The 15,836-nt window shown below is 44.5% G+C and overlaps 1 protein-coding gene across 1 annotated transcript in view; it reads right to left on the bottom strand.

Annotated features, from left to right (window-relative positions):
- ITGAV (integrin subunit alpha V) overlaps positions 1 to 15,836 on the bottom strand; it is a 402,152-nt gene that overhangs the window by 180,891 nt on the left and 205,425 nt on the right. Inside the window, exons 12-15 of the mRNA XM_078680488.1 lie at positions 10,714 to 10,910; positions 8,197 to 8,388; positions 3,246 to 3,291; positions 3,023 to 3,127 (exon numbers count right to left, since the gene is read on the bottom strand). Of these exons, the coding sequence (XP_078536614.1) occupies positions 3,023 to 3,127; positions 3,246 to 3,291; positions 8,197 to 8,388; positions 10,714 to 10,910 (540 nt within the window). The remainder of the gene's footprint in view (positions 1 to 3,022; positions 3,128 to 3,245; positions 3,292 to 8,196; positions 8,389 to 10,713; positions 10,911 to 15,836) is intronic.

Below are 15,836 nucleotides of genomic sequence, written 5' to 3'. Positions count from 1 at the left end.
ATTGTAGACTTCAAAAAAACTTTCCACACAGTAGACTGGGTCTATCTCGATTCGGTGCTACGCCGCATGGATTTTGGATCCACCTTCCACAACTATGTTAAACACTTGTATATGGAGCCCTCGTCGCAGGTCCTCAATGATGGGGTGCTGTTGCGCACCTTTCTGATCTGGGAAGAGACTAGGCAGGGCTGCACCTTCTCCTTGCTTCTCTTTGCCCTGGCTATAGAACCACTGGCTAAAATAATTCAGAGTGATGACCCGAAGCGAGGATGGAGATGGAGTGAGACAATGGAGACCAGAATTGCATTATATGCAAGCGATGTTCTTCTCTTCCTTGCTGACTCCAACATCTGGTCCACACACTTTGAATATCCTGCACAAGTTTGAGGGAGCCTCAGGGCTCTGGGTAAACGGTGGCAAGTCACATTTAATTCCATTGCACAGAGATAGATAATGCTGTGCTTGCATGGCAGTTTGATATTGCATTTGTCTCAGCTTCAAATATCTGGGGTGTGTATACAGCAACGTTGCCAGAGCTCACACACAGCCTCAATATTACTCCCCCTCCTACAGGTGACTAAAGCCTGTCTTTGCACCTATAATACTCTCCCCCTTAACACCTGGGGTCGGGTTGCACTCCTACAAATGCTGATACTTTCCTGTTTCCTCTATACTCTGCAGAACATTCGCTTCGCATCCCCAACACCTAGCTCGTTGAGGTCACAACAATGCTCAGGTCCTTTCTGTGGAGGGGTAGGCCCCCACACATAGCGATCACTAAATGTCATTGTTCAGCTTATAATAGTGGTTTGGGAGCAGTGGACATCCAGTTGTACTACTGGGAGTCTTAACTTCTAGTTATTAATGACTAGTTGACAGGAGGTTGGAGTGGCCCAGCCTAGAAACTAGAGGTAGCATGCCTTGGTTTGGACAGTGCTATGCACTTCCTATAAAACCTTCCGATCACACTTTATTTCCTGAAGATTTCCAGGATGGTCTTTCTGGTATGGCGGGTAGCCAACAGATTTACAGGTTTGGATAAGAAATTAACCCAAAAAGGGTCCCCTCTTGGCTGGATCACATGGCACAGCTGGAAGGGTTCCGCTATTGGATCGGATTGAGGTCACAGTGCTGGGAGATGTATGCATGGCACCCATATGCACTTTTTTCAAGAACTACAAACCCATTTTACACTTTCCCGCACTCAATTTCACAAATACTTGCAACTACGGCACGAATCAGGGACACTTAACTGACTTGCCCGAATTTAGTCCCCTGGAGGCCAAATCATTGATGGGAAACCTGGGCCGAGGGGTGATCTCCCAGATCCATCTCTCCTTGGTCTGTAATTCTCTTAAGACATTGAAACAGCTTCTGCAGAGATGGGAGCTTTGAGTAGAGGACCTGGAAGACACGGGATGGCGGGAGGCATGCCTTGCCCCCCCACCCTGATGTACTTGCTATTTCAGATTTCGGCACGGCTGGGGATGGCACAATTAAATTACTTGTACTTAACTTACATGTTGACACAAAGACTCTGGCATGCAGGCATTTGCCCCACACCCAAATGTACCTGGTGCTGAATACCAAAGGCCGATTTCTTCCTTGTGGTGTGATAATGCCCCGTGATCATGTGTTACTGGGGACAAATTGGCTGATCCGTGGCTACGATTCTAGATAGACCTAAAGACCTGACACCGAAAGTGGCCCTCCTGGGTCTTAGGAATGAGTTTACGGGTGCAAGAGGAGATCAGATGCTGGTGGATCTAGTGGCAATGGTTGCCAAGAAAGACATAGCATGCAAATGGAAATTCTGTTCAAGATCCTGATAATCACTTTTAGAATCTTTCACTCCTTAGGTCCTCACTACCTCCGGCCCAGGTTTGCATGCTATGGGAAACATCCTTTACAACGCAACTTTTACCACGCAGTGTCTTTACGACGCAACTTTTACAACGCAAACCATTACAGCGCATTGCGCTGGGGGGCGCTCTAGGATAGGGAATAGGTTTAATTTACTATCCAACACCTTCCCTACAATCCACGGGGACTGGAGTTGAAATTAAACTATTCACTATCCAGCGCCCCAAAGCACTATGCGTTGTAAAGGCATGCGATGTAAAAGCATGCGTTGTAATGTCATACATCCGCATGCTATGTACCTCATCGTACCCTTAGATCATCTAACGCCAATCTGCTAAAGCCTCCAGCATTTAGATATGTCTCAAAAGGAGGGAAATCTCTCGCAGTGATCGGCTCCAAACAATGGAATGCACCTCCCCAACCACCTTTGTCATATCCAATCAGAAACGTTCTTCAGGAAAGCCCTGAAAACGTGGATCTTTCCAGCCTCTGATGCACTATGCAGATCACTTATCCAATTCATTACTTTCACCCTCAGGTATTCAGTTTTTCAACCCAGTGATCCCCTTAGCACCATGATGCTCCCCGGAGTGAAAGTTGAGGCTTACAAGTGTCACATAACATAACATAACACATAGGTGTGCCAAACTGGAGGAACCAACTTACATTGCCAGGGGCTGATCACAATAGTTTTATAACATTTAGGGCAAATGGTAAGAGGACTACGGTTTGGCAAATGTGCTGGAGGCTGGGTCCTTGCAGAGCTGAGATCCTCTGGGATTTGATGGGGACTGGAGAGGCGGGTGGGCACAGGTGTGATACTGAGTGGGACGCAATTCTCCTTTTTATCTTGAGTGTATTTGATCACAAAAAAACAATAAAATGTGTTTATATAAAACCAGTCTGTCACTGAACAGTGGAAAGAGTATTGAGAGAAAGGAAAAGGGTACAACTTGCCTAAATACTTATAATAAAGCCTGCCTTCCTCAAATCATGGACAGTTTAGAGAAGGTAGAAACAAAGATCTATTGTATATCAGATTGGGTGGCTTCCCTCAAGCAACAATTTTTGATTTGGGCAGTTATTCATAACAATCCTGTACTTGTTCCATTTAGCCGAATAACAAAAATTGGTTATTCAACATAACACACACACTTACCAAGACACTTTGGTTCCATCTGGAAGAGAGCATAGTTTATTGTCTGGATTTAAGACTGAAGGAGACACCTCTAAAGCTGCATTCACGTTGATAACAGACCTTGACCTAAGCAAACATAATGAGACCATATTATTGTTATTTTCAGGACACCAAATGCAATTTAATTTGCTTGATATGCTTATGTTGCTATGTTTATCAACCAGAATTTCATTATGACTCTTACCTATATAAGACAGCTTTGTCAGCGCCAAAGACTCCAACGAGCAAGTCTAAAATAAACCATAAGAAAGGAATAGTTAAAGCAGAACAGCTGGTGCACATGCCCATAAACATTACTCAGAAGCGCAGTATTGTTGCTTTGCTTCAGCACATACATATTGGCTTGAAATGCTTTAAGTAGGCCTCGTTACATTTTATCGGAGTCAGTTTTATTTAGTTATTAAAGTTTATATAGCATGAAATTGGCCAAAGTGCATCGGAGTGCTGACAAGGCAATATAGTCAAATACAAATTATAAAAACTTGATCGTTTTCCACACCCGACATCTAGGAAAAAATACAATAAATAAAAATAGAAAGCTAAGTTTTTTTCAAAAAAAAGGATAAACGTAGGACAGATGGGTGTAAGTGGAGGAAAAGGCTGACATTAGGAATAGTCAACAGAGAGCAACAAAGAAGTGACACAAAGGGGCTGTAACTCTAGGAACACATTCTGAAGGTTGGGACAGCAATATGGAGAGGCGCCAAAGGGGTCAAACTGTGGTAAAGTAATAGTTGGACAATATTGGAGTAGAAATTGTGTCTTCAGATCTGGAGGCTTTGAAGTTCTTTTTTAAAAGTTTCAAGACACAAATAGGTACGTAGTGTTGCAGGAAGTGAATTCCAAGATCTAGTAGGTCTGCCACCGAGAGAAGGACTGTTTCATAAGTCGCTCTTCTTTGAATGAAGGAGAGTTAAGAAGGAGTTCTGAATTACACAGACCTCATGGACATGAAGAGATTTTGAATAGGGAACAGAGGTGTGTAAAACTTTGTAAGTGATGCAGACTGTTTTAAATTGTGCTCTTGATACAACAGTAAGCTACGGTAGTGTTATAAGAATAGGAGTAAAATGGTCAAATGTCTTGTATCATATTTAATTCGTGGACTAATCGAATCATACACAATCCTTCAATTTCCACATTCTCAACAGAAGTGTAGGGCAGCATCATAGGATAGTTGTTGCAAAGAATTTATCTACATTGAAACTATTCCTCTCTCTACTTGGTGTAGGATCCCTCTGTTGCTGGTTGGGTGTCTGTCCACTCTAGAGGCTGCACCTAACTCAACAAAGAATTCAAACCCACATAGGGGGTTGATCATCCGAAGAAGTGGTTAAATGTTCTGCCACCTTACTGTACCTATTCTCAGTTTCTAACACTTTTTACCAACTGGGGCTGAGGCCACTCCAGTCTAAAGGAGAAGTAGAGGCATGGTCTTCATTGGGACACCATCCACCCTGGGGCTGATGGACCTCTTGGTCACCTGGACAGCTGATGTTTGGACTAACTCTCCTTGGCAAGTGTCTTATTCTTAGGGAAAGCCCATCCTGCAAGCAGTAGTTCTTCAAAGTAATTGTGGACTGCAGTCGTTAGCCGTTCTGAGACTCTCCTCAATAAATCTCCTCTCAGTTTAACTCACTCATCGGAAAACTCTCCAAACAGGCAGACCACATGGAATCCTCATAAGTCTCATGAGACAGACATACACACTTGTCAATCACTAAAAACCAGGCTCATCACATGAAACCTAGCTGCACCTTATTGTTGGTATGGGGAGTCTGCCCACACCATGCCACATAATTCCAAATCTTAGACCCCATTGTCAGAACATCCTGATTTAATTGGATGGAGACACTACAAAATATGCAGTCTGGGTTAGAAATGTCATTCTTAGAGTGATAGCCCAACTCAAAGAAGAGAGGAGTGTCCGGAGCACTTATACACATTTAAAAGATGAATGGAGCAGAGAGTAGTCAAATAAAAGCAGGAAATAAAAACAATGAAACAAAAATGTATGAGAGATAAACAAGCGTAAGACCGGGGTCATGTATACATATTTGCCAGTAGGTTTGATCATCTCCGGAAGGAAGGAAGTCTTCAGGAATATGTCATCAGGCGACAAGAATCCAGAATCCACAACATCAGGGTGAAGCACTGGCATAAGCACAGAATATGAACTGTTGACAGCAAGTAAGTAATAAATGGAAGAGAACATCCACCCCATAAACTTTTTTTAGGCTAGGGTTCAACCTGGAGCAAGGGTGAGATACATCAATCCAAAGGCCAAAGAGAAAACAGAAAGAGTACAGTACCAGCGTACATTAAATCGGAGAAGGAAATAGACCTGAACTAGACCGTGAAAAAACAAACAGGGAATGATGGATGACAACACGAAAATTAAAGAATTGGCCATTCTCAAACTCTCGAATCACTTCCTCACATTTGAAGAGATCATATTCAAACTAGGACTTACATTGTATGGAAAGAGGAGATGTGACTGTGTACATTCTAAGATCAACTTATTCTAATATATAAGGAAGCTTAAATTAAATTGCTTAAATTGGAGGAAAGAAAATTGCTGAAAGAGAACCATTAGTTGAAATGGCAACCGCCAATACAGATATCCGGGAATTTGGCGATGCAAGACATTAGACACCTTAGTATTATTAATTAAATTATGCCAGATAGGAAAGGAGAATCACAAGAAGGAGCTTTCCTTAAGTTTTAACGCAGGGAACTAAGTAAATTGAAAAGAATTCCAATTACATGCTGAAAACAAGTACAGATGCCACAGCCATCTTTCAGGGTGCTGTAATAAAAGACCTCAAGAAACTAAGGAGAAGCAGTAGCCACTAGTAACTAAAACAAATCAATGAGAACAGCAAAAACCCTGCAGGAGGATAATCACTTCGTAGCTAAAGCACTAGACAATGGAGGAAATGTAACTGTACTGTCACAATTAGACTACATAGAGGAAGCATGCAGTAGCTCAGTGATGAGACCTACAATCAAAAATTTGGTAAGATGTTTCACTGAGTGTTGAGCTAAAGAAAGGTATGTTTAAAAAGCAAATTTTTTTACAACTTTTACATAATGAACACTTATCTGTATTTCACATGAAAAACTTTTTAACGTTCGGGAATAGATGTTCCAGAGACCCACTGAGACGCCACGATGATCCAGAAATTGTGCTTGTGCCTTGCTCAAATGGTGAAAATTGGATGGGAAGGCCCCAAGTGTTGGGTTAAAGCTGTGCACTGGGATTGGATAGGTGTTCGGAAGCATTGGAGACTACTTAAAAGCAAACACTTGAATCTACTATGGCAGGAAATACAAACAAGGATTTATACAACCAAATGTTTATCTTGTTTGCAGGATGAATGCACTTGCTTAATGTGAAAACGGTCAGGAAAGGCAAATCTGCTCCCACCCGACAGGAGCTTAAAAAATGCTCCTGCTGGGTGGGAGCAGATATGGTTTTCCCTGCCTGCGTTCTTGCAGACAGGAAAACTCAGATTCCACAGACCTAGCAGAAGCAGTGAAAAATATCTGCCTCTGCCCGGATAGGAGCAATACCAGCTCCTGATCCATCCAGGATGGGTGTATGTGGTGAGTCAGAGGGGCTGCAGGATCCCTGGAATCCCCCAGCGGCCCCAAACTGTGTGTGCCCAGGTTGGGAACCGGGGCACCCACTTAAGGCCCAGGGATGGGTCCCTGGGGAACTGGTGGTTCAGGGAAGTGGGCCACATGCCCTCTCCACGTAAGAAAAATAAAGCCCCAGGGGACAAAGTCCCCGTGCCAGTATTGGCTCAGGGAGGGGGTCACACGCCCCCTTTAAATATATGTTTTGACCCCAGAGGATGGAGTCCATGGGTCACTACAGACTGGGGAGAGAGGCCACATACCCACCTTCCCTTAACGCCTTAACCACGTCATCAATTCCGCCGCGGTACGGGCGTTCTATTGAGTGGACGGGGCTGCGACGGCCGTTGGCCGTTTGCAGCACTGGGGCGGGAGTGCTCCCGTCGGCCAACGGGAGCAAGGAAGGGGATAAAAAAAGCCCAAGGGGATAAAAAAAAGCCCAAGGGGATGTGCTCCCCAGGGCCCATAGCGGCTCAGTGAGTGGGGCTGCACGCCTCCTCCCCTTAATTAAATAAAACAGTCCCTGGTATGGGATACCCGGGGCTCTAAAGGCTTGGGAGGAGGGACACGTGCCTCCCTCCAGAGCATTAAAAAAAATAATAAACTGCTGGAACCCCCAATGAGTGTTGTCATGCTAGCTGGCGAGCCACATGGGCCCTGAGGCTCCCTCTGCGACCCCCACCAAAAGAAGGACCTGGGTATCCCATGTGGGCATTGGGACACCCAAAATAATAATAAATGAGTAGAAGGAGCCAAACGTTTATTATTCATTGCTTCTATGAAGGAGAGCCCTCAATGCCCTAGAGCGCATTTTAAAATGGCATATCTTCATGATTGTGGTGCCACTAAAGAGGCAGTGGCACCAGCAATCATTTTTTATGCTGTGGGGTGCTAATCCATGACCCTTGATAGAGCTCAATGCTCTTCAGCTGGAGTGAAAGGATCTCTTGTGTTTTTTTTAAGACTGCATGAAAAATGTTAAGAGTCCCAGACATGTTGGTTGTATTTATTTTTTGAATGCACAAAATGCAATCATAAAAACAATGTTAAAAGAAAGACTCACAGACATGCAGATTTTTTTTCTTCATAAAAACTGTATTATGCATGTTTATAACAATCACTATTATTAAACACTGAAATGGTTGACAATGGGAATCTAGTCTCCTCCATGTAAGGTTTAGAGCTAAGGTCTTAGAGTTGTTTCCCCTTGACAAGTACAACAATCTGAGCAAACGTGATCAAGCCCAAAACATCTCGAGTTCCCTTGTCAGTGTTTAAGAACAACCCTTACAGATGTCAACATTGAGCTACAATCAGATCGGCCACCCTGCCCAACAATGCCCTTCAGCCAGCAAGCCGTCCCATTACCTTCCTTGATCGTGAGTGCTCTTCCACTGGGAGAGAGTTCAAGCATACATACATTCAACTTATGGAAGAGCAAAAGAATTAGCAGTCTATACAATTTCTTGCAAACGTTCTGATCGATGAAGTACCTGGATATCCATTTTGGTCCACATCAGACCCTCCTTTCAACGAATAGCCGAAGCTTGGTGGCATGGTTGATGATGCCCATTGCCCTTCAATGGTTTGAGATGGCATGTTATTCAAGCCTGCTGATCTTCCATTGTAGATGTAAACTATGCCTTTCTTGTTATCACCACCATAAGGTGCCCCAATGGCAACATCTGTAAATAAAGCGTCAAGGACAAGACCCTTAAAGACTGTTTGCACTTCTAATTAATGACTTAACAATGCTGGTTGTGCCGCGTGTCTATTGTACCATTACTGCATTCACCAAGACTTGCAACATTACTATGTGCCATATGCATACTGTAATCATGGGCCCGGCATAAAACATTTTGCATAATACAGAAGAGTGATCTTTCCCTGACTAATTTGAACAGCAGAACTTGGTTCAGATTCTGAATATTAAGCATATATATTTTACATTTAATTATAGCTAATTTTATTTAAACTTCATCTTTAACTGGCAGTTCCTAATAAACCCAGTGGCAAATATTTTACCAGGCTATTCTCCTAGGCTTTTTAATATACATCCAACCAATACAAAACCCTAGATATGCACCTGTTGGGCATAGATTATAATCAGAGCCTCTGGAATTATGCAGCAAGGTTGACTAAATGATGCAGAAAGAAAGGGCAAATTATGAGGCGTAATGCGGCACATTTTTTAACAGTATTACTTCACTAGTTTGACATTTTTTACTTGTTAACACTCCCTGGGTATTGGTTGCACCTCATTAGTACCTGCTTAACACCCAAATATAGCAATACGCAACAGAAAGGTGATCAGTAAACATTTTCAAAGGGCCTTCCACTGCAACTGCCTGTGTATTTTCGATCTGCAGACTATGCAGCAAATAAAGAATTATGTAGTATATATGCATCTAATCTTTAATTTTGTGAAAAATGCAGCAGCCGTACAATCGCATAATTCCAGTGTCCATGATTACAATCTGTGTGTTATCTACTGCATGAGAATAGATCATGTGTGCATGGCTGCTTTCTTACTCTTGGGATAGAAAGATATTGCAGGTAGGAAAAAGAAGATCGACTTGTTGATTTGATGCACCACTTAGCAGTGGATGCTGTGCAAGTGCATGGGGGATAGCGGCTATGCGTTTTTTGGAAACAGATGTGGAATCTATGTGAGTGATATGCTACTGGGAGTAGGATCTGTGATTCCAGAAAGGCAGAGGATGTTAATATGGAGGCAGCCTGCTACACTGATATGTAGGAGATGGATACCAAGGGTAGAGACATTGAGACAGGAGCGGACCCTAAATAGAAGAAATTTGGCAATGTGACGAGTACGTGAGGTTCACTAATGGGGGGAGAAGCAGTGACCATGAGCGAATGCTGTGGTACTGGTGGAGTGGGAAAAGGGACAGATGCATGGGAAGGGGATATACCACAGAAGGAAAGAATGAACAATTCAGAGAGCAAGAATGTCAGAAGTGGAGGACTGTTCTGTTCCAATATGAAGCAAAGGGTTACATTTCTGGTGAGTACACCTAACACCTTTCCAAATGATCTCTATCTGTGCCTCTGCGGCCAGAGTATGAAAACACAGAGCACTTGCTGGCAGGTAAATAAAAAGGCAAATAATCTGCTGTGTCCCAGCAGAGCTTTGGCAAACCTAGTCATTCCATTCAAAGTGTATCAACTTGAAAACTGTGAATTGCCCTTCACTTTATATGTTGACCTTTGTTCATAGGTAACAAAATAGTGAGAAGTACTTGCGCATTATGTGAAGAAAGTTGTAATCAATCTCTGCAAGTAAAGAAGCTGAAAATGTGCATAGTGCTCCAAAGGAAATAGGTGGGTTACTGATCAGGAGCTGATGAAAGAATCCGAATATAATATGTGTATGACCTGAAGAACGATTATGACTTTGAGCTTAATTTATATTTTATCCCCCGTCCCACAAGATGACACGAAGATTAACAACTACAGGGAGGTTCTTTTTTGGTGTAATGGTAAGGTATCTCTGAAGACTACCTAAATCTTGAGCCCAATGAATATCAAGTGGTATATCATTTGATTTATGGCCTATGCACATTGATCCACATAAACAGTCTGTTCAAACTATTCAAAGTTAAATTTGGGTAATACTGGGTACATATAGTTTAAGTTATACCGTTATTTATTTCTGGATAAAAGAATGTGATATTTGTGCATTTTGCGCGATCCTGTGAGACCGCTATGAAGCCAACCTGAACGACTGAAGAATATATTTGTTTGAAATGGAATTGAAAATGGGAAATAGCAAATAATAAAAACATTAAAAACAGCCAGAGCAAAACTACAAAGCGTTAATGGGAATAATAGCCAAGAAGCACCAAAAACCTCATTAAACTAACATGAATTGCAAAACCTTTTATGCATATAAGCACGATTGTGCTTTTCATATGAGCTTATTTAAAATGCACTGTATGTTAATATTTCCTATTGCATTAAAGGACATGATCTATCATAAATAATCTTACCATTAAAGCCATCTCTGTCAAGGTCCCCAAGAGGTGCAATGCAACTGCCGAATCTTGCAAAGATCTCAAATCCATTCAACTTTATAACAGGCCCTGCGCTTTGCTGGAGATACACACTGACTTGTCCAACTTCTTGAAGTTTGCCATCAGATCCTCGATCCAAAAATAGAGGAGCGCCAACAAACAGATCCACGTTCCTGTGAAAAGAGCGCACACTTTAGAAAGTAAGAAAAACTCGTGTACATGTTCTTCACAGTTATAAAATAGGATATATGATATCGGAGTATGCCTCTGATACCGCGTGCTTACAGATGGTTTACAACCAATTATAGAAAGAAATACCCTTGTTTCAGAAACTGCAAGAACAAATCTCCAAAATAAAACATGGAAAACTAAATTATCATTCCAAAAAGTGTCAAAGATAGAACATAAAATTAGTGTTTCTGCCATGAAATGTTTGTACATAATGTCCACCGTGCTAGACCTTCAGCAGAGTGCTGATGGGTTCAATACAGAAAGGAATTCTGACCTCGTGAGAGCAGCTCTCAACCATCACGGAGGTACTAATATTACTCCTCCTTATGATCTCTGGCACAATGAAAAGTAAATTTAGGTTTGTTATTAAGTTGGAATGTGTAGTTTCCTGTGACCTGCAAACAGCGACTCTTGGCAGAGGTGCTGCGGTACATTTATGGTGGATTTCTGGGGTTGCACCAACAAGCTGCAAAACCCCTCTAGAAGTTAGGTTTGAAATTTTTTAACATGAACACGCAGGAGCTACTGGGCCCAACCGTGGGGGTTGAAGCCTTTTACTCCTGATGTCCTGGTCCCGACCTGCTATGGATTCTGGGCAACTGGGTCAAGTACCCCTTCTGTACTTGACTTTCAGGGTTAGTATGCTCCGAGCAGTCCAAAGCTCCCTTTGGAAAGGGGGGGTTTGAGGGGAATGTAGCAGGCGGTCTCAATACAGAGTTGTAAACACAGGCTCACAACTGCGCACATCAGCATTAGCATTAAGTAATTGTCCAGCCAAATACTCACTTTTATAACAAAACAGCAGTATTTTATTTCTACTGCTTACCACACAAAAGAGGAATACGACATCCACATACAATTGCACAGTCCTTCCTTGAAGTCAGGGCTGTAGTGCCCTTCTGGCGGTTCCCTGACCAACTTACTACCCATGTTAGCCATCATGGTCATTACCCATTCACTACTGGTACCACCCACAGTATACCCTACTAGCAGTCAGAGTCTCAGGAGTTCACCATGACTCTGATTTAAAGTCAATTGTGTTCCAGTATACATGCACTCAATGTAGTAGCAAGTTCCCCCAGACATCAAGTCTTAAACAAGTCTTACCCACACCGACAGGTGGGAAGTGTTTGAAGTCCTAGAGTGCTCCCAGTCTGCGGACACTCAGCCGCTCCAATTCAAGTCAGATGAGTTGGCTGCAAGTACACAGTCATTCTCCGCTGCAGTTGTGCTATTTCAGCAATAGGTGTTGTCCTACGGCTTTTCCTGCAGCGCAAGTGTTGACTAGGGCTGGACTGGCCGTAGCTGGCACTGGGCGTCTCCTTGGTGGGCCAGAGGGGTGGGGGCCAAATTGTGGCCGGTTTTGTCACTGGGAGCCAGTTTTGAGCACAGCTGCAATCTCGTCCCCTGTAACAAAAGTTAGAGCAGTGATTTTTTTCTAGCAACCCCTATCCCACCCCACCCCTCTCTCCCAGGCAGAGGCGGCTCCTCCATGTGGGCGGAGGAGCGTTGCCCCAATGCTTTATCTCATTACGTGAAGCAGAAACATAAAATGTATTATAAATGCCATTTTATGTTTCTGCTTCTCGCACTGCGAGAAAGCAGAAGGGTTTGGTTGGAGGCGGGTGGGCTGTCCTCCTCTAGGGCAGAGGAGGAGTGGCTTGCCTACTCTGAGGGCGTGGACTATTTAGTTGCCACAGGATCGACTAAACCAGTCATACGCGCTCTGCCTTTTCTGCTGCAGCCTACATGAAGAAAATGGCCTCCCCATAGACGCCTGTGTGGTTGGTGACCCAACCAATCACAACACTGCCATTGCAGCATTGTCAATCACTTAGGGGAGGGGAGGGAGGCTGCCTGCTTCCTGTGAGGAGCAGAGAAGCAGAGACAAATTGGGACCGGAATGGCAAAGGTAAGTTAACTTAAAAAAAGATATATAATTAGACCCCCCACGTGTGTCTCCCTACCTTCTTGGCCTCCCGCTTCCGCACCCGCAAATCATCATGCTGGCCGAGATTGCTCCCAGGGCCAGTTGAGCAGCAATCTGCCAGGGCTGGCTGCTGTTCCTAGTCCGGCCCCGGTGTTCACATGCTACCAATATGGGGGAATGGTTACAACAATCCTGTTCTTCCCACTGCATCCTCACTCATCCAATAGGGTTGAACATGTCGCAGATCATGTTGCTTTCATTGACCTACGGATCACCACTGCTCACAAGGATTTGGTCCATACCATATGGCAGTCTTTACCACAGCTGCCCCTCCTGGCAAACAGGGTCGCCACATTGTAACTGTGCAAGGTTTTAGTCCTTACAGCACGATAGTCTTTAAAACGGCTACCTTCACGGTGGCCCCTCTTGGCATACGGTGGTGACAGTTTCAGTCCTGCACAAAGCAATGACTTGTTTGGTGCAGCAGCCATTTTTCTCACACCTTGCACAGGGAGTCCACTCGACAGGGCTCCCCATTGGATCTTGTTCCCTGCAACACTCTCCTCTTCCTTGCAGGGCACACTGGTCTTGGCAAACAGGCATGAGATGGTGCTCCAGACTGCTTGGTTGGTGGTCTTGGATAGGATTCCCTTGGTGGTATCTCCTCAGGCAGACTAGCAGGCCTTGGCCCCCAGTTCTGCTCCCAGATGTCTTACAGAGCTTCCCCACCTAACACAACCCGTCTAACTGCTTGGCAGATGACAATGTTTGGAATCGCAAACACCCCATCTTGTAGTCTATTTCCAGCCACAAAATGTGATTTAGGTTCGAGTATTTGAAATGTTATGGTGGTGTTCTGCTTCTTTTGAAGGGCATACTCCTCGCTCCCTCTTCCTCTAGAGATGCAGTATGTCAAGCAGAGTGTCTCTGAAGCAGATAGTCACACAATATAGTCCAAGGGAATAACTAGAGTTCTCACCTGGACATTAGCCACAGAGATTTGTGCATTAAAAGGTTAGCCCAGGGTCCCAGTCCTATTCTTTATGATTCTCTTCTATGGGCTGTCTCCTTTCTGAGATGTGCCTAGGCCCTTTCCTCATGACCTCTCACTTAATGAAAGAGGACCCTTTGAAGTGTACAGGAGAGGTCTATTCCTCTACTCCCCAGTGTGTGTCCCACACAGTTTACAGGAAAGCAGCAGTCCGCAAATCTGTCTGGGCGATCTCTCTACCTCCACTTCATGTTTCACCATGCAGCCTTGGGTCGTCCAAAATAGAACCCAGGGCCCTACATGAATTGTACCATCCCCAGTGCATGTATACAGCATACACACACTGCATCCTCCATGTACTGTACTGCACACATCCATCCATCAAATGCATCCTTTGCAAGACGGCAAGACAGACAAGACGCAGGTCCTCATCCTCAGCTCCACCCCCTCTGCATGGGACGACTCCTGGTGGCCTACTTCGCTGGGAGCTGCCCCGACACTCACTAACCATGCATGCAATCTGGGGTTCATTCTGGACTCAACGATCTCTATGACCCAGCAAGTCAACGCAGTCTCCTCCTCCTGCTTCAACACCCTCCGAATGCTCTGCAAAGTCTACAGATGGATCACCACCGAAACCAGGAGAACAGTTACCCAAGCACTCGTCAGCAGCAGGCTGGACTACGGCAACGCCCTCTATGCAGGAACCACGACCACACTCCAGAAAAGACTCCAACGCATATAGAACGCCTCCGCAAGCCTCATCCTCGGACTCCCCCGCCACAGCCACATCACCACCCACCTAAGAGATCTGCATTGGCTTCCGATCAACAAGAGGATCACCTTCAAACTCCTCACCCATGCTCACAAAGCACTCCACAATGCCGGACCAGCATACCTTAACATACGACTGTCCTTCTACACCCGAACCGCCAGCTCCGCTTCGCCAACCTCGCCCTCGCCACCGACCCACGCATTCATCAAATGACCACCGGCGCAGATCCTTCTCCCACATCGCCGCAAAGACATGGAACACCCTCCCCGCCCATCTGTGGCAGACACAGGACCTGCTGACCTTCAGGAGATGTCTCAAGACCTGGCTGGTCGACCAACAGCTGCCCCCGCCCTTTAGCGCCTTGAGACCTTCACGGGTGAGTAGTGCGCTCTACAAATGCCTTGATGGATTGATCTATTATGCACACACTGAATCACAGGTACACATACACAAAGAACATGCACTTATCCAGTATGCACTATGCTCTTTGTGTATTGTACCACTTACAGGTACACATACACCCAGCACATGAACTTCTTCTGCACGCACTGAACAGCACTACATCCTTCAGGTACTGTGCCACTCACAGGCACATGCATACACCATGCATTCACTATTGCCACCAAGTACGTGTCATCAATTGCTTGCAGGGAGTGAAGAGAGGAACGTAGACGTTCTAGTTGCTGAACGCGCACAGAGCGTGCGTCACTGTTACCACTCGTAACACGTCATCATTTGCTTTGTGGAAACCAAGAAGCGAAGACCAACGGACTCTCCCGAAGCCAAACCGATCTCTCCGGTTACATCCCAAATTTGACGACCACAAAAAGAAAATCGGGACCAATCTTGAGAACGGAGAACATCGAAGTGGCGAGGAAGAAGGTCTAAAGACAGAGCACGTCGATCCCTCTGAAAGTAAGTGAAGATAATGTCGAAAACTTGACACCTAATAAAATTCTCTCGTGCTAAGAGTAGGGAATACGATAATTTTCTTAATGTTGGCCGAGACACAATGTCCCATCGGCTGTTGCCCAACACAAAGCACTACGGAGAATTTTTGTTTAAAAAAAAAACAAAAACATCTGACAAAAAAAATGGTTCTGCTTCGCACGAAAGGATCCACACACGTGGGATGGAGACAGCGAATGGTGGACCACAAACCACGGTAAGTT

Source organism: Lissotriton helveticus, chromosome 3_1 (genome assembly GCF_964261635.1).
Source record: "Lissotriton helveticus chromosome 3_1, aLisHel1.1, whole genome shotgun sequence".
Classification (NCBI taxonomy): domain Eukaryota; kingdom Metazoa; phylum Chordata; class Amphibia; order Caudata; family Salamandridae; genus Lissotriton; species Lissotriton helveticus.
Note: the sequence above shows the minus strand (reverse complement) of the source record. Positions and strands in the feature narration are given on the sequence as shown.